We start from the raw sequence: 19,034 nt of genomic DNA, 5'->3' as shown, positions 1-19,034 counted from the left end.
TTATTTAAGGGCTTAATGAGCAAGTTTACAACATGTAAATAATAAAGGCAAACGTCCTAGTCAGGACTGCCGCAGCAATCGGTGTTCTCTCCCCTTCTAAGGCGCAGCAGCTCTGTATGTAGGCCAGTCGCGGTGCATGCAATCATGCCTGTGCTATTTTTATGAGAGCCTGACTGCATTGTAGACCTAGTTAACTCTCGAGCACCGCAGTACGCCTTCGTTAATCAGCCTGCTTCTCACACGTTTAGTACAAAGTCATACAAAGGTTAATACAATTCAAATCCCATCCAGCCGTCCGTTTTTCGACAGCACTTGAGCTGGAGCTCATCCCAGCCGACTGCAGACCAGAGGCAGGGGACACTCGGGGTGTGGCAAAAAATAGATTTTCATAAGAATCGCGATTTTCATTTAGTACGATTCAGAATCGATTTTAAATGTCCCAAAATCGATTTTATTTAAATTATTTTATACTGTCTTGCCTTTGTCTGCGTGCGCCTTTATTTGGAGCGCTGTTCATGATGTACCCGGTTTGGCCACTGGGGGGCAGTGTGGTTCCACCCGGTCTAATACACTGCTAAGTTGTAGCCACATTAGAGAGTAGAAGGAAAAAGTCACGATCAAGGGTTTCCAATAAAAGTTTGTTTGAGCCGTTCTTTTGAGTGATAAAAGTGCTGCGAGTAGCGCGCTAATTAGCATTAGCGAGTCAGACTGGAGTAGATCATTACAATTTCTTGCACATCTACAGATTGAAGCAAAAATCATTGTCAAAAAAAAAAATGTTCCTAATCGAAAATCGATTCTGAATCGAATCGCAGGCCCAAAAATCTGATTTGAATCGAATCGTGAGACATTCAAAGACACCCTTGATTGGTCGCCAGCCAGCTCACATACACAGTAAGAAAAAAAACATTCACACATATAGACACATAGTGCCTTCCATTAATCTATCATACACATTTTTGGGAAAGGGGAAGAAAGGTTGGATGAACCAAAATTCAAACCCAGAATCTCTCCACTGAGGCAGACGTGCTAATCACTAGCTCACCATGCCGCATCATGCATTATTATGTCCAAATTTGATACATTTAAAGTGCATTTTCTCTTGACATATTTGCACACGTGTCAGAAGTTGAAATCCAAAGAGATAAAGACGCCTCTGCTGCTGTCGTCTTACCATCTGAATATCCTCTTTCAAGTCACAATTTCCTAACAAGCTCCTCCAGTCTGCTGTACGAGATAGTAAAGGACAAAGAAAGTTCTTCTTTTTTGGGGAAATGCTAGAACAGCCGACCTCTCTATCTATTAAAGGAAATATAGTGTAAACATGTCGCAAGCTCGTAGTCATATCGTATATGGCAACGCTCTGCAAATGTCAACAATGGCTGAATAATTTAAAGCCCTGAGGTAAGGTGACCTCTTGGCACTGGAAAGTGGAGATGTGGAGGGAGCCAAACTTGGAAACTACCAATCTTTTCTTTCTTTTTTTGATGTAACACTTATTATTTGTAACAAAGACAAAACTTCTTTCTTAGACAATTTAATATCCAATATAAGTTGTATAATAGCCAGGGATGAACAATGAATTAAATTAAAACTGATATTGCTAAAAGGCTGCAATTTGTCAAAGGAGAAAACAATGCTTCATTTCGGTCGGACAGTAGGCAAATTTATATATATATATATATATATATATATATAAATTTGTATTTATTGATATAGTGTTTCGTAAAAAATATACCATAAATATTTTTATGGAGAAAAAGTCATATTGTCTTATGAGAATAAAGTTGTATTTTCAATGAGTGATTGTAAAAATTCCCACACAATTTCTGCCAACTTGATTAATATTCAATTTTTTTATTCAAAGGTGCATTCAAATAAGACGTGCTTGTTTAAAAAGGAGGTCATGCTTGCTTACACATGGCCCTCAGATACAAAAAGCTCCACTCTGAATAAACCATGAACACGTTGCCGCCTTCTTTTGCTGGAGTGAACGTAAACTTGATGCGTCGTTCATAATTCAGCAACATGTCAAAGGAACAAACTGCAAAATCAAAAGTGTGCCAACACAGAGGAACATATTGACTTGGCGTTACCTCGTCGTGCGCAGATGAGCTCGTGCACACCGCAGTTCCTCCCGCCCCCTGGTGGAAGAAAATAAGAATTGGGATCGCATATGCAGTCCAAGCATACGTTCATGCTTAACTCATTCACTGCCATTGACGGTTATAGACGTCAAATATTAATTTTAACTATTTCTATTAGTTTAACATTTTTTTTTCATTTTTGTTAACAAGAGTATGAAAACCTATATTTTTTTATTGTACATTTAGAACAGATATAAAATGTGTGATTAATTGTGAGTTAACTCATGAAGTCGTGCAATTAATTACGATTAAAAAATTTAATCGCCTGACGCTCCTAATTTTTAATAATCTTTTCTTTTCTTTAATCGCGTCAGCCGATTAAAATGTTTAATTGTAATTAATCGCATGACTTCAATAGTTAACTCAGGATTAATCATACATTTTATATCTGTTCTAAATGTACAATAAAAAAATCGAGGTTTTCATACTCTTGTTAACAAAAGTGGAAAAAAAATGTAACTAATAGAAATAGTTCAAATTAATTTTTGACGTCAATGGCAGTGAATGAGTTAAATTAGCGGACCTGACAAATGTTCATGCCACCTTGCATGAAAGTGATGAACTGGAAATTAGTTTGTGCTTTGAACAACCCATAAAAGGGATTAAGGAAGTAAATGTGTTTTACTCTTTTATACATTCCTTGTTGATGTTAAATATTGACACAATGTAATTTCAATGTGTCAGTTTGCATTTTATCGCGAATGTCCAACTTCATTCACAAAGTTTTAAACTTTTTTTTTCAAAGGGACAGTGTGTAGAACTTAGTGCCATCAAGTGGTGAACTAATAGAATGCAATGACCTAAGTTCCAAACGTGTGCATTTTGAAGCATGCGCACTACAGTTCCTCAGAGAGACCACACTTCACAAGCCTACCACCAATTTCCATTTGTGAAGTTGTTCTCCTTTGGGTAGGGATTACGAGACCTACTATTAATTTTTTTTTATGTATGTTGATTTGATAGAACATATTTTTTCGACAATGTATTATTGAAATTAACTCATTGACTGCCGTTGACGGCTATAGACAAAAAAAATTATTTTAACTATTTCTATTAGTTTAACATGTTTTTACTATTGAAGTCATGTGATTAATTAGAATTAAAAAAGTTAATTGCCTGACACGATTTAAAAAAAGAAAAGATTAAAAATTAGGGGCGTCGTGCAATTAAATAGTTTTATTGTAATTAATCACATGACTTCACTAGTTAACTCACGATTAATCACAAATATTATATCTGTTCTTAATGTACAATAAATAAATAAAAAACGTTTTCATACTCTTGTTAACAAAAGTGGGGAAAAAATTAAACTAATAGAAATAGTTAAAATAATTTTTTGACGTCTATAGCCGTCAATGGCAGTGAATGAGTTAATAGTGGGTTTTTAAAATGAATGAAGATTGAAAAATGTAACCTTCACACTGTCTCTTTAATTGCAAAATGTTCAACATTCTTCTCCTAAAATTACTTTGTCATAAGTAAATATTTCAACCTTTTCTCTCTAAATTCTGACCTTCCTATTAAGCTAGAAAAAATTACACCTTAATTCTCAATACTAGCCTATTACTCTCGTATTAAATGTTGTAGTGATAAATAATGAAATGACTACATTTATCTCAGAATATTTTTACATTTTTTATTTTATTATTATTTTATTTTTTTATACTCCTGTGTATATTAATTTATTTCTTTTTAGAACAGGCTCCTTAGGTGTTCCTTGGAGGCTTCACGTTGATGACCCCTGACTTTAGCGCCTACACAGGCACAAGAACGCTCTCTAGCTGTGAGAAAAGGTACATAGTCATTTCGTATCATACTGATTTTTGGGGTGCCCTGATCATATTCAAGAAAACACATTTCAAATGATTACATGGTAATGACGAGTGGTGTTAGGGCTTAAAAGGAGTTTGCTTTTGAATGAACCCCAAGCGAACACCACAGCCTCACATTTAGCGGAAGCGTTGTGAGGAGATGAATCAGAACAAATAGAAGCCGATTTGTTTTTTTGTCGCACAGTTGACAGAATCACTCAGACCCAATCACTTAAAACTCTCTGCAGGCAGTTCATCCACAGGCCAAAAGCTTGCAGACGCCAAAAAAAGTGTCGCAATCAGCAAAACGCAAAGCACCACTTTTAAGTCACGCGTCTTATGAGAGGCAATCATTTTCACGCAGGCTTGTACAAAATGGATGATGGAGAGATTAGCCACGGAAGTAATATGATGCAACAGTGAACTCAGTTCTGTTTCTACATCTTTATAGAATGTTAGCATTTCTATATGTATTTTCATTCTAAGGCCATATTACAATGAATGATTATGAATTGTGCTTATCGCAGCATTTACATTAGGGGTAGGTAGTCAAGCCAATTGAGCTACGGTATGTTTTAAATATGTATTAATACACTCGCAGTCAAAACACCTCACTTTCCCATTGGCAGAAATATGGGCAGTTACTGTAATTACTGCTGTCCAGATCGTTTACACACACACGAAAATTAACTGCTGAACCATTTGTTGCCAAACACAACAACAGCAGTACTGAAGCTCAACAACTCAGATGAATTAAAGCACGAAGACATGTTGCATGTTGTAAACATGTTCGGTATTAAATATCATCTAAAGTTATGTACATTCATTATGTAAAATATGTATTGTGTATTTCCTATTTTCAAGCAGTATCAAATGTCATTTGCTATCCAGTTTGCTCAGCTTGCGAACATCACATGACCAAACTCAGAAAACAGGCGAGCCGTGATTGGTCGTTACCTGAGCGACAGCAAGTGACAAAATGGCCGCCCCCAGAGAACGGGTCGATTCTACTGCCTAATTCATATTCCACAAACGCGATATTAATCAGAATGCCGTGTTTAGACTAGTTTGCACATAGAACATAATGTAGGCTACAGAATGTTTTTTGTCCATACGTGTTTTTGTTTTGTTTTTAAAACAGCTTTTATTCTTCAATATACATAACATAAAATCAAATAACAAGATCTGTGCATATCACATACAAATAGTGAACGTGTACATCTTGTTCAGGTGTAAACATTCATGCTGCACACATAACACGTGACGCCATGTCCACAATGGGATAGTGGAAGGCACGTGCCACTCCACTCATCCCATTGAAGCTTCTTCTTCTTTTTTTTTAAGAGGACCGCGGCGTGAACTCATCATGTGGGTCACGTCCTATGTACGTACAATTCAGCGACGAAAACAACTCGTCCACAATCCCTATTTTCATCCGCTAATCAACATAGTAGCAGTAAAACAAAAGTGTTCGACGCGTGATAGTGCAGCACGCCTTAAACCCACGTCAATTTGGGCTCAAGTGTATACAATAATCAACATGAATCGGTTTAAAGTGTGCCTTCGTTCCGTTTTTTGTTACAAACGTGACTGGATCCACCTGAACGCACCACTCCATCGTGACTTGCGAGCGCATCCCGTGATGGGATCGTAACATTCATCAGCACCATGCAGCACCTCGCGAAATCCACCACCCTCCCCAAAACGATCCACCCCTGTTTTAAAAACAACAACAACACCATTAATGTGCCTTCAAACGGGGACGTCACTGCGACCCGCAGTAAAGTTTCACGAGTCTCCCCCGCCCCCGTCGCCACCCCCCCAACAGAACACCTGAGAGCGAATGCTTACCGTCCACCGCCATGATGCTCCGTCCCGGTCGGACTCTACCAAGTGTGAGGGAGGGGAGGGGGGGGGACGTGTTGGTCTTCTTGTAAACACGGAGGTCATTCATGCGTGAGATACATACACACTGTCTTATATTGTGCAATATGATAAATGCACTGCACCAGACCACTGTACTGATAAAGTAGACCATGCCGGGATGGGCAACTTCAATGCTGGCTTGGGAGGGGGTCTTTGGGAGCAATTTTTCTGCAGTAGCCTACTTCTAGTGGGACCACATGCACTTCTAACCATATTGTATTTTTTTTTCCCTCCGGTGCAAAGGGCTCTCTTGTAAAAAATAAAATAAAAATATAAAAATAAAGGAAAGTGTGTGAACTCAATTTTGTAGATTTTTCATAAAAATCTACACACTCAAAATTTTAATAGTCGACCACTGCATATTTGCAGTTTGCCATTTTTTTCCCTCTTTTTCCGCTATATTTCTGAAAATATTTTGGACACTTTGTTTTCCTTGATTTACCCATTCAATGTCTGTTCCTTGGTTATTACCAGTGAAATGTTGATCTCTACTTTCATATTTATATTTTGATAAACAACAATAATTTGACAGTACCTTAACTGTTCCAATACTTGACTTTAAGGCACGTAAAAACTAAGACTATAATATAATATAATATAATATAACCAAGAATATAATAATAAAATACTGGACAAATGTTTGGACAGTGAGATATTTTAGTCAATTGTATATTTAAATAGTTACAAGATTGTCAGTGGGTGTTCTATCATTCGGTCTTCTGGACATATTTTAAAATACAGTAAACTAAATATATATGTTGAAGTCCATAAGAAGGGGGCGTCCACTTCCGTTGGCACAAGAATGCGCAGCCTGCTGACGTCAGCACGTCGACACACCCACTCCACTTTTGTTACACTTCCGCCAACTTTCGGTTGTTGTTTTTTTCTTTTCCTCCCAGTTACTCCTCTTTGGTCGGACTTTTCCTCCACGCTCTCTAGCAAAGCAAATATATATTTTAACTATTTTTTGAAAATGAGCGACATAAAGATAAACGAGTCAAATCAAGTGGAGGACAACACGGAAGAGAACGACTGGGCGGCGGCCAAAGCGTTTTTTGAACAACTCAAAACAAACAAACCGAGACCGGTAAGTATAATAATTTGGATGCTAGAGTTTTAACATCGTGTGTTTGTTATATTAGAGCTTATAAATCCGAAACCGAAGTAAGTGTCCATTTTGTTTTGGAATATATATATCATCATTATTTTTTATTTGATTTGATTTTTACTGGTGTCCGTGCCTCCCCAGCCTAAACCCAGGTATGCCGTCACCATCGCCGTGTCTTCCCGGACCCTCTTCAACATGGTGGCGGAGAGGCTCATCTACGAAAAGGAAGGAGTGGAAAACTACGTGGCCTATCAGGTCGAACACGAGAATGAGCCCCTGAAGCCGGGAGCTGCTTTCCCATTCGTCAAGGTGAGCTGGCAAGCATATTTGACAGCAAGCCTCTGCAGGGTACTTGCGTTGCAGGGTGTGGTGTTTGAAATACTTCACTTGGTCTCAAGGCTTGTTGACACACTGTGTAGGACCAGGACCTTCCAAATTTGAATCCACTTTGTGATGTTGGTCGACTTAACTCAATTACATTACGAAATGTGTACCATGTTAAGTTGTAACAAATCAACCACAACGTTGCGTTCCCAAATGACAGGACGCGGCCCGAGGACTGACTAAGAGGTGAATCAGTTTGCCGGGAAGGTTCAGTCACAAAAATTCAACCACAGGTTTCCATCCAACTCATGTCAACCTGAAATTCAAGGTCCACCACTGTCATCAAAATATCACATATCGGTGTTTAGAATGAGGCGTGAGTGTCTCTACATATTTGATGAGTGTTAAAATAATGGTGCTAATCAGAGACTTTTCTGCGACTCGATGTTTGTTCTCTTTCCAAAGCACATTTTTGAAATGTCTTGTTTGTGTAACATCAGGAAGTTGCATGTAGAATAGAGCAATCGTGCTCAGTGCCGTTTTAAAACGTGGACGTCCCCTTATAATGTGTGGCGTATTCAACAAAGCACACCGGACACATAACAATGTCTGACTGGCCTATTAGATGTAGATGCAGCATAATTGAAAGCAAGAAGAAGAGGCAGAGAAGGTCCCCAACCGAGGTGCAGTAATAGCAGAGAGAATCTCTTTTTATATGTAGCTGCTCCTTTTGTGTATAAAGTAGCCGTTCTTTGAAGTGTTATAATTACTGTAACATGTATGCTAGTTTCCATTAAGCCCATATATGGTGTTTCACATTATATGCTAGCATTAAGATAGTGGAATTTCAACATTAAGTTTTGGTCAGTTTTAAAGTTAACATCAACTGGGAGTGACAAATAGCTTAATGTAAGTGCAAACAAAGTCAGCAGCCCCTTAACACACAAAAAAAACCAAGACGTACAATATTTTTTTTCTTTTTTTTTCTTTGTTGAAATATGTTGTTTACAATGTGTTTTATTAAGTTAAAATATAATGCAAGTTAAACAATTTTAGAAAATCATATGGTGTCTCAATATATATATATATATATATATATATATATATATATATATATATATATATATATATATATATATATATATATATATATTTAACCTATCAGCACATAAACTTTAAAATAAATAAATGAAAAACAATTCATCATGCTCCCTCAACACGCAGGCACTGATGACGGTGAACTCTCGGCTGAGGGATCTTTACCCGGAGAGCGAGGAGTTGTTCGACATTGTGCTCATGACTAACAATCACGCTCAAGTTGGAGTGCGCCTCATCAACAGCATCAATCATTATGGTATGCTTACTTTTTGTTTCCTTGTATAAGAGCATTGGTCTGCTAACAACTCTTCAATGGGACTTTCTTTCAGATTTGACCATTGAGAGATTTTGTATGACTGGAGGGCAAAGTCCAATCGGCTACCTGAAAGCGTACATGACCAATCTGTATCTCTCCAAGGATGCCGAGAAGGTCACAGAGGCCATTGATGAAGGCATGTGATGCCACGATATGACATCGCTTATTTTTTTGATATAATAATTTTTTTTTTTTAACGCTTTTGCTTCAGGCATTGCCGCGGCCACAATGTTCATGCCTGAGACTGAGAACGAGCTGTGCGACAATCAGCTGAGGGTGGCTTTCGATGGCGACGCCGTCCTCTTCTCGGATGAGTCGGAGATCATCGTTAAGCAAAGCGGCCTGGACAGCTTTTTTGAGCACGAGAAGAAGTTTGAGAACAAACCACTTGCTCAGGTACCTTCTCTAGTCCTTTAAGGACAACTTAGTGTTTTTCGCATGTTATTAGTAGTGCTGTCAAAGTTAAAGCGTTAATTGATTTATTCATCACCAAAAATGTAACAAATAATAAAGGACTGTACAACAGTCAAATGTTGTGCCTATATCTTTATTGTTGTAAGTTTTATGGGACCAAAAATTTTAATTTTATATATTTTTTAAATTAATCAACCAATTAATTTGTCATCTGAATTTTATTATGCCAAATATCAGAATCAGCATATTGGTGGGTCAACAATTAATACTGATATGATGTCTACATCATGTCAATGTTTTTAGGGCCCCTTGAAATGCTTCCTGGAATCTTTGGGGAAGCTCCAGAGAAAATTCTACGCCAAAAACGAGCGTTTGAATTGCCCCATAAGAACTTTCCTGGTTACGGCCCGGAGCGCTGCCAGCTCGGGCAGTCGCGTGCTGAAGACCCTTCGCAGTTGGGGCCTGGAGATCGACGAGGCGCTCTTCCTGGCCGGAGCCCCAAAAGGTCCCCTGCTGCAGAAGATAAAGCCACACATCTACTTCGACGACCAGATGTTCCACATCGAGGGGGCGAAGGAACTGGGCACCATCTCCGCTCATGTCCCCTACGGGATCGGACAGAAGTACCACAAGGGAAAACTTATCGAGCAGCCGAAAAAAGAGTGAATAAATTAATTTGTTTTACACTTTTATAAATAAATCAAAATATACTTTCTGTAATACCACACTGCGCTAATTTTACAGTTTGCTGGAGACTTTTGCTAACGAACAGGGATTTTATATTTTCTAGTTTTTAATATAACTTTTGAAAATAGCATTACTGTGTATTTTTAAAGTGAGTGCTTCACCAGCCAACACACACTTTCACTTAAGTTTATACTGTATCATACTCAAAAAGTCCATTTATTTTTGTTGCCGTTTTGCTGCGTTTTGAATGGAGGCACACAACGGTAAAGCGTTTTTTTAAAACATTTTTGAAAATACCCATGTCAGCTGTTTGGCAATAATTTTGCCCGCCCTGCGATTGGCTGGCAACCTGTCCAGGGTGTAATTTACCTCTCGCCCAAAGTCAGCCTAGATTGGCTCCAGCTCACCTTATGACGATACACGTTAGTGAAAATGGATGGATGGATGAACTTTGAAACACTGATCCCGTCTTTTGTCGTTACTGCCTTTGCTGTAGAAGCACACTCATAACTGCCAGAGTCAGACTCTGTGAGTTGTTTACAACTTTTCGCTCTATTCTAGCATGAATGTGTTGTTGTTTTTGTGCGAGAGTTACTTCAAGAGTTTAACTGTTACTTCCTGTCGGCACTTAAAGTGGAATTTTCAGATATTGTATATGGTATTTACCTTGTTTGGTGTCACATTTTAAATAAAGGCCTCAATCACTCTTTAATTTCAATATTTTTATTTTACTTTATATAATTATTTTATTAATACTTGTTCTTAACATTGCACTTCCTATTCTTTTGACTTTACGTACATTCTGCTTTCATTTTGTTACTAACGTGGCATTACTTATCTTTACTTCGTTACCGATGCTTAACATTTCCTTATTTTACGTTACTTGTTAATGATGTGCTCCACCATGTAACCCATAGACCGCTCTATACTTCCTGTACAGTAGTGGGCGCTATGTACCACTAAATGTTGTAATCCCACTTTCAACAGGAGAGGAATCGTCCGTGAAGAAGACGGAATACTTTTTTTCTTTTCTTTTTTTTTAACTATACGTACTAAAATGGACGATAACGATGGAGGATAACCCTTTATTGACAGTGAAATCCTTATTCTAAAGTAAGTTTTAAGTTGCCTCCCTTGTGAGTAACTGTTTAACATCGCTTCTGTGTTTTGTACGGGCAGCAATGAATACATGCTGAAGTTTTGCTAGGAGCTAAAAATTAGTCTGTTAGCACCCTCTACTGGTACTTAAAAGTTTGAATATTAAACATAACATCGATGGTCTATTTTCCCTGGTCTTTTTTTAAACCTGAAACTGAGAATTTAACAACGTTGTGTGACTGTAACTACTGTCTTATCTTTTTCACAGGGGCCGTGGAAAATTAACCAACAGTCCATGCAGCTCTCACAAGAAATAATATAATGCAAGCCACCATCACCAGGTCAGAAGCTCTCCAAAAACAGTCAAATGTTGGGTCATTCTATCAAAAAGGTGAAAATGTTTTTTTGGTACCCTTTTTAAAATAACTCAAATATAGTCTCATAACAATTGGCCATTTACAAATCAACACAGATTACTACTTCATTTATTTATTTTTATAGAAAAATACGGTTTCTGCATATTTGTAATGTGTGACGTTGCCAATGTTTCAGATGAGAATTCAGTCTTCCTGTCGTGTTAATTGAACTATTTAATTTACACATTTAATCAAAGAAAGAAAAGCTTAATGACATGATTCATACTTTAAAAAGTAGCAAATAATTAAGTTTAAATATGTCCTTGTGGAGTGTTTTAATATTATGACATTTGCCAGTTTGAAAACAATTTGAAATAAAATGTTAACTAATGAATGTTGCAGCAGTTAGCAAATAAAAAATATATATATTTCATTTTAAACAATTTAGCATTTCACAACGTGATTTACTTTTCCATAATGCCCATTTTACATGTACATGAAAGACCAAACCACAAGAGGGCGCTCCCGCTTTACTGTCCTGCAATAGCCTCAATCCTGAAGAGCAGGTAGTACCCACCCAGCAAAAATTGGTTGAAATTACGTTGAAAAGCCACTGGTGTCCGTCCAAAAGACGTCTGAATTTGGTTGAAAAGTGAAAGGGGAAAAGACATCAATAAATAAATAAATATAATACATTATGACATACAAAGTGGAACCGGAGAGAGACAACGGTCCACTAAACGTATTACTGCGCATACCATACCATGGACTGATATGTTATGATAATTAATTATGCAAAAACGCCTGCCGTGGGAGACAATGCAACAAGTCATGATCGGCTTCAAAGAGGCTATTTGGAAAATTGTATGAGCTCTCCAGCCTACCAGCAATCCTGTACCCATTTATCTCACGTGATCCCAGCAGGAATTCCATTTCTCATTATCTGTCTTTAAATAAGATATAGCTTCAACAATTTTTGAAGTAAATTTGGACCTCATTGGACAAACAACATCATTTTGGGGCTAAATTTTGACCACATTCGATAGGCTAAATACAACCCAGTTTTCAACGTCTATTTTTGGTCTAAATCAAGGCTAAGACGGACCTGATTTAGCCCAAAATTAAACGTCCAAAAGACATGTGGTGCTGGGTGGGTAGAGACGGAAGAATTACAAAGTGACAAACAAAAACATAACGCTTGAGGTAGTTTATTTTTTTATTTTTTTGCTGCACTATTTAGGCAACACATTATAATTGTACCAAATGTACTAAAATAACCATTCAGCATACAAAAATGTGACTTTCAAAACATATTGACTGTTAATGCAGCATAAAAAACTAATGAAAGTTATTGTGTCAACATGAGGTTAATTGTTCGAGTGAGTTTTATTTTGATATTTCTAGTCTTGAGTTGAATAGCTTTGCGTAGAGTCAGCTTTATTTAGGTTAAGTGATTTGCTGATTTAATGCTTCAATTCCTTGAGCTGTACCTTCTGATATTCCCACCTTAGCCACCAGGGGCCAATATAATACAGTCATGCTGACGAACAAAGAAGAGCTTCACTCAACTAATTTAAGTGACTCTTTTTTGTTGTTGTTGTTTTTTGTTTGTTTTTTTACAACGGATAATGCTCATATATAAAAAAGTTTTAGCTACAGTCAGAATGTTGAAAACATTTCTTTACAATAATATGTTATATCTACCCCCACTAGTCTAAACATGGTAATCTGATTAATATTACGTTTGTGAAATATGAATTAAGCAGCAAAACCCACCCGTTTTTATCCATCTCAGTGGGTGGCCATTTTGACACTTGCTGTCAACTGAAAATAACATCACAGTGCCTAACACAATATTTTTCAGGTGTCTAAAGCACGGCAGTTCGCGGCGGGCATCTACCGAGCTTCGCGCGCCACTGAACTGACAGAAAAAGAATGACAATTTTCAATGTGCACAAAAATCACTTTTAGGTCAGGGAATACTGGGAAACCTTCACACAAAAAAAACATCAAGACTTCTGCCCAGAAACAGACTAAAAGCGTACTTTCACAGAAGTCTTGACGTCTCTCCTCTCCTGCACCAACTTTTCAACAGCGCACACTCAATCCCGACCGTCCGGATTAGTGACGTCGGCGTCAGCGCTCACCCTCGCCGCTCTGATAAGAGCGCAAATGCCGAAGCCTTCCTGCCTTCTCGCCTTCCCGCCTGCCTGCCGCTCCTCCGCTCGCCGTGCTCAATTTCAGATAGCGCTAATGGAATCTGTCCCGCACGATTGTAATGCAAGCGAGACTCATTCTCCACGGAGCTTGGAGCTGTCAGCTTGGCGGGTGTGTGTTTTGTAAGGAGGGGGGGGGGGTCATAGAAGGAGAGGATGATGAAGAGGTGTGAGGTTGTTGTTTTTTGCAGTGTGTGCATGTATATATATACAGTATATGACAGACTCCTTCCTTCTTGTCATGTAGCTGTTGTGTAACCTACACTCCAGTACGACTTGTGACGTGAGCCATCATGACGCTCACGGCTTCCTCGTGTTTTGAAGTGACTAAGTAGGAACTTTGACAATTGTGACTTCATTCCTCCCAATTCTTGTGTGTTGTCCTGCCATTGGTTAGCAATCAGTGCAGGTTATACTCTGCCTCTTGCCCAAAGTCACAAACTATTTTGCCAATACAATTTTTACTTCATACGAAACTATAATGCACCAATTAAGACAACTCGTTTTTATCAAAAGACAGAAAAAACAATGGTTGCGACCAAATCAAGTGCAAGTGCGATCAATTGAGAATGTTGGTTGCACCTGCGACCAACTGAGAATTTGAGAACAAAGGTTGCGACCAAATCAAGTGCACGTGCAACCAACCAAGATAGTTGATTGCACCTGCGACCAACTGAGAGTGAAAACCAAGGGTGTGACCAAATCAAGTGCAGGTGTGACCAGTTGAGAAAGTTGGCCGCACCTGCGACCAACTGAAAAAGGGAAAATGGTGTGACCAAATAATGTGCAGGTGCGACCAACTAAGAGTGAAAACCAAGGGTGTGACCAAATTCAGGTGCAAGTGCGACCAGTTGAGAAAGTTGGTCGCACCTGCAACCAACTGAAAAAGTACAAATGGTGTGACCAAATCATGTGCAGGTGCGACCAACTGAGAATGTGAGAACCAAGGGTGTGACCAAATCAAGTGCAGGTGTGACCAGTTGAGAAAGTTGGCCGCACCTGCGACCAACTGAGAATTGAGACCAATTGAGAGTTGGTCGCGACCCACTGAGAAGGTTGGTCGCACCTGCACCTTTTTTCGTCTTTTGACAAAATAGTGATCCTAATTGGTTTATTGTCGTTTTGTATGAAATAAAGACTGTGCTGTATTTGCAAAATAGTTTACAATGAATAAGAAGTTTGTGATCAATTCTTATAATTTTAGCATCAGTCTTCAGTCCACGTCCACTTTCCCTCCCATTGGTGTCATGAGTAACAAGTTGGTAGGCTTGTAAAATTGTAGAAATTCTTACAAATCGAAAGTTTCCACCGGAAGTCATCCTCATCATCATCATCATGATTCTTATTGACCAATTGATGGGCTATTATCATTTACTTACAGCGATGATGAGGCTCGATTAGAGGACACACAGTTGTACCAATTGGTCAAATGCTAACATGTAGCTCAGCCATGGTCCAGGGAGCACTCAAAGCAGCACTCAGGGGAAATACCAATTTGGCAGCACTACGGGGATTACGGCGGCATCTTTTAATCTGGGACAGATTGTTGCATTTTGTCTGCACTTAAAATTGTCACTAAAAAAAACAACACAGCTGGAGCTGATTAGACTCCTAAATAAAAAATAAATAAAGTGCAACTTAAATCTCCCAGCAAGGGCTTTTCGCAGCCAGAGACCCCATTACTGCTACATGACCCCCAGGGAGGAGTTTAGTGTCAGCAAAAGCTCCTTGCGGGGGCCTGGCGGAGGGTCTCCTTACTGTATGGAGGAAATGTTGTCAGGAGTTTATATACAGCGAGTCGAACATTGCTAACTTTTATTCATTGCACAGGTGATGTTTTGACTATTTCACATTCATAACAGTTATTAAAATTGTAACTTAAGTTAAATGAACTCATTCGCGACCTGCCGTTTTTTTAAAGCAGTTCCCTGAGTGAGTGGCTTCTTTACTAAATCAATATTCACTGCCTAATCTTTCGCCTCTCCTCAAATGCTCGACAGGAATCTGTTCATTATTGCAGTGGTTTCAAAACCTGAATTTCACAGACAAGTTGGTTGAGACCCTCTTAACTATCTGAAAAACAATTCCAGTTGACGAACACAAACGTCATAGGCAGTGAATGACTTAATTGCCATCAATAAATGAATGAGAAAAATACATGCAATCGAAAAAGATAGATTTAAACCAACTAAATGAATGCAACAAAATATTTAAATGGCGATAATGGTGGCCCGATTAAAGAACACAATGGGCCAGAATGTGCTCCATGAGCCATATTGCCTAACCTTATCCAAGATGTTCCCTGGACTAAACTCATTACGTGATTCTCGTTTTGACTGTTTTTGTGCCGCCTTTCAAGGCAATCTTGATGCTTGAGCAAGCCACCAGAGAGGTCCTTGAACGCAACCTTTAGCAATTGCGCTAGCAAAGAGGGAAAGAGCATACATGTGCTTAATCACCAATGGAGTTTCCCCAGGAAAAGCTTGAGTGGATTAAATCACAACGTTAGAGAAGTGCCAAGTTCATCTCCTAGACAGAAGCCAAATGGTTATCGAGCGGCGGGTACGAATCAGAGGCTGCGGAGTGTGATACCGACGAGGAAGAAAAGACGCCACGTGGCGAGGAAGACGGCCAGATAAAGACGACGAGGAGGCAGGGCCCTGGCAAATTGGCAAAGTCAGGGGTCTGTCTTCCGCTTTGCATTTCATTTACATGGCTGGCCCTATCGACCAATCGGATTGGGAGCGCAGCCCGTGGCTTAGCAAGGCGAATAAAGACTCCAAATGCCTTCACTGCTCTCATCCCGCTCGCTTATAATACCCTGTCTGCCTCTCTTTTCTCTCTCCCCTCCGTAATACCCTCGCTCGGTCTCTCTGGAAGTAAACCCTGTCCGCTGTGATAGTGGGATGAGGTTGATTGGGAGAAGTGCGGTGTGTGTGTGTGTGTGTGTGTGTGGGGGGGGGGGGGTGCTTTTTATTGCGGCTGCCACCACGGGAAAAAATTATAATTGCAAGCTTTTATAGAGAAGGAGCCTGTCACGTATTTCGTACGATTTTGGTCGAAACGTAAAGTCAGGTGGACCCGAGAAAGTTGCATTGAAGGAAGCCCGTTCCCGCCTTCTGTTTATTTGGATTTTGAATCAGTTTTCCTTAGAAAACAATCAAAGTAGAATTACAGGGGGCTTTGATTTACTTCCAACAGATTCCGAACACGGCAAAACGCACACTTCAGTGAAAACTGTTTATGGTAATTAATTTAGAAACCATCTGATTAATGAGCGGCAAGTGGTGGTAATTACACACTAAACACATTAATGAACGCCGATAACCATCCGCAGGCAGTTTTGATTATTATTATTGATGCATGCGCACACACTTGAATTCATTTGAATAATGAATCATCAGCAGACATAGGACAAACCACAGACGACCTCAGGCGCTTTTTCACAAGAGACTTGTAGCCACTTAAGATGCGCACACACAACCGCATGCTCACATCTCAAGGGTATCATTTAGTTACATGCTGGGGGGGGGGGGGGGGGGGGGGCGCCATCAGTGACATATAAATCAAGGATAGGCAAATGTTTGTGCTCAAGGGACACATTATTATCATTATTATTTTAAACGGACAGATGAGCCAGAAAAAAATACATTGTTAAATATACTGTAAATTGTAATCATTTATTTTCATGATTTTATAAATGACTGTACATGTTTAATATGATTTTTAAAATGGACAATGGGCCAGGTCATTTGTGGATGAAGAGAAAAAAATCCAACATTTCAGTGTGTGTACAATAGTTCATTTTATTAAAAAAAAAATCATTATACCTTTTAATTGTTTTTAAAAAGTTAAAATTTGTGTGTAACATAGCATATATTAATGACATCGTAATTTGTTCTCACTTTAAATTGTATTTATGATTAACCAATGACGTCAAATAAAAGAATGCTGACAGTATATCCAAAGATGATTATTAGTATCAATTCTTCAGAGAGTGGATAATAAATGAATTTTAAAAAATGCAAATAATTTTGATTTCATGTCCTCCAGGGGGCAGTGTGGTGCAGCATGCAAATAATACGTGGATCTGAAAAACCACAAGATGACACAACCTATCTGCAGTAATGCAGTATTTATTTATTTATTCATATCATTTATTCTTTTTTCACATAATATTTACAAGCAGTCTTTCTATATGTTGCGGCACTGTTTGTGGTTTTTCATTATTTAAAGGTTTATACCGCAACATAGATGCTAATTCATTTGCCCATGCTTGTGGCGTTTCACACCATGTGTTAGCTTTAAGCTAGCAGTTGTTCGCAAGACGAAGCTACAGTATGTTTTGGATTGAATATACAAATGGAGTTCTTATTTATCATGTTACTTTTACATTAATTGGGCGTGTCAATAAAAGAATAGTAATGTCAAGCTGGTAAAGTGGTATTAGTGTCGTGGCATTATCAGTACCGATACCGGCATGGTATCAGTACATACATTTAAACTAGTGAATGAATTTACTTTAAAACGGTAAACACATCAAAATCATTACTACAGTGCTCGAGGGTTAATGTATGGTACACTTCATTAATCACAATTATTAATCACTTCTACTCCATCATTGTTCTTATTTTCTTTTTTCTTTGCCTCACACAGTCAGTCACTCCATTGCCGTTAATCATCAATAACAATACCTTATTTGTCAGGGAGGAGTGTTTACAATGGGACGTAGCCCACCCCCCCGTCCCACCCCCTGTCAAACCACCACAGTGTGTCAGTGTGCCACCAATTACCCAGCGCAACTTGAATGAGGTCATAACGGGATGGGGTCATTAGCAAAACAAACCCGGCAACCCCGTGGGGACTTGGACGGGGGGGTAGGGAGGTTTTTTGGAGGGAATGGTTGTGTGGGTTAGCTGTTTGAGGGGTGTGTGTACTGTACTAGTGTCTATGGACCACAATAAACATTGATACAAGTTGACAACAAGTTTGCTATTCAGTGTGAAAAACAGAATCAGTGATAGCATTCTGTCAAAAACAGACAGACAACATGCGTTCCATGTCAATGATGAGTCAAAAGTAAAAATACATTTAAGCAGAATGCACTGATAGCTTCAAGCATCGTTCGAATATGTGTGATTGTATTGCACGTTTTAGATTTTATTTGTACCTCATTTAGTGACTCTTTCGTACCACTATCGCTTTGAGAATCACCAATTGTACTCGTTGTCATGGATTTGAATGTTATTTTCCATTTTTTTCCCCCTTATCATTTCTATTGACTCATACGTGACTGACCTGAATCACCTGTTTTCTGAGTTTGGCCATGTGATGTTGAGCCCTGATTGGTCATTACGCAATATTAATTAGCATGCCATGTTTAGACTAGCGAGCCTAGTGAGAACATATTTTTATAAAGAAATTGTTAAACTTGGCTTCCCCATTAAACCTCGGTGTCTGTAGGATAACGTCAAATCAAGTGAGCACCTGAACTCGAAATAACCACGCTACAACGGAGCACATGCATAAATAC

At 38.8% G+C, this 19,034-nt stretch overlaps 1 protein-coding gene and 1 long non-coding RNA gene across 2 annotated transcripts; both read left to right on the top strand.

The window, feature by feature from the left end:
- The first annotated feature begins 6,709 nt into the window (after positions 1-6,709).
- On the top strand, positions 6,710-10,543 carry LOC147158482 (cytosolic 5'-nucleotidase 1A-like). The gene is made up of 6 exons (XM_086061893.1): positions 6,710-6,971; positions 7,134-7,301; positions 8,541-8,670; positions 8,744-8,866; positions 8,942-9,126; positions 9,448-10,543. Exons 1-6 carry the CDS (start codon positions 6,858-6,860, stop codon positions 9,808-9,810), a joined length of 1,083 nt encoding a protein of 360 aa, XP_085918019.1. The 5' UTR covers positions 6,710-6,857; the 3' UTR covers positions 9,811-10,543.
- Positions 10,544-10,828: 285 nt separating this feature from the next.
- Positions 10,829-13,274, top strand: LOC147158481 (uncharacterized). The gene is made up of 3 exons (XR_015090677.1): positions 10,829-10,944; positions 11,198-11,270; positions 13,150-13,274. It is a non-coding gene; the product is annotated as an uncharacterized LOC147158481 (long non-coding RNA).
- Positions 13,275-19,034: the final 5,760 nt, after the last annotated feature.

The sequence above is a fragment of the Leptonotus elevatus genome, chromosome 18 (genome assembly GCF_054856555.1).
Source record: "Leptonotus elevatus isolate MCC_2025b chromosome 18, RoL_Lele_1.0, whole genome shotgun sequence".
Lineage (NCBI taxonomy): Eukaryota > Metazoa > Chordata > Actinopteri > Syngnathiformes > Syngnathidae > Leptonotus > Leptonotus elevatus.
Note: the sequence above shows the minus strand (reverse complement) of the source record. Positions and strands in the feature narration are given on the sequence as shown.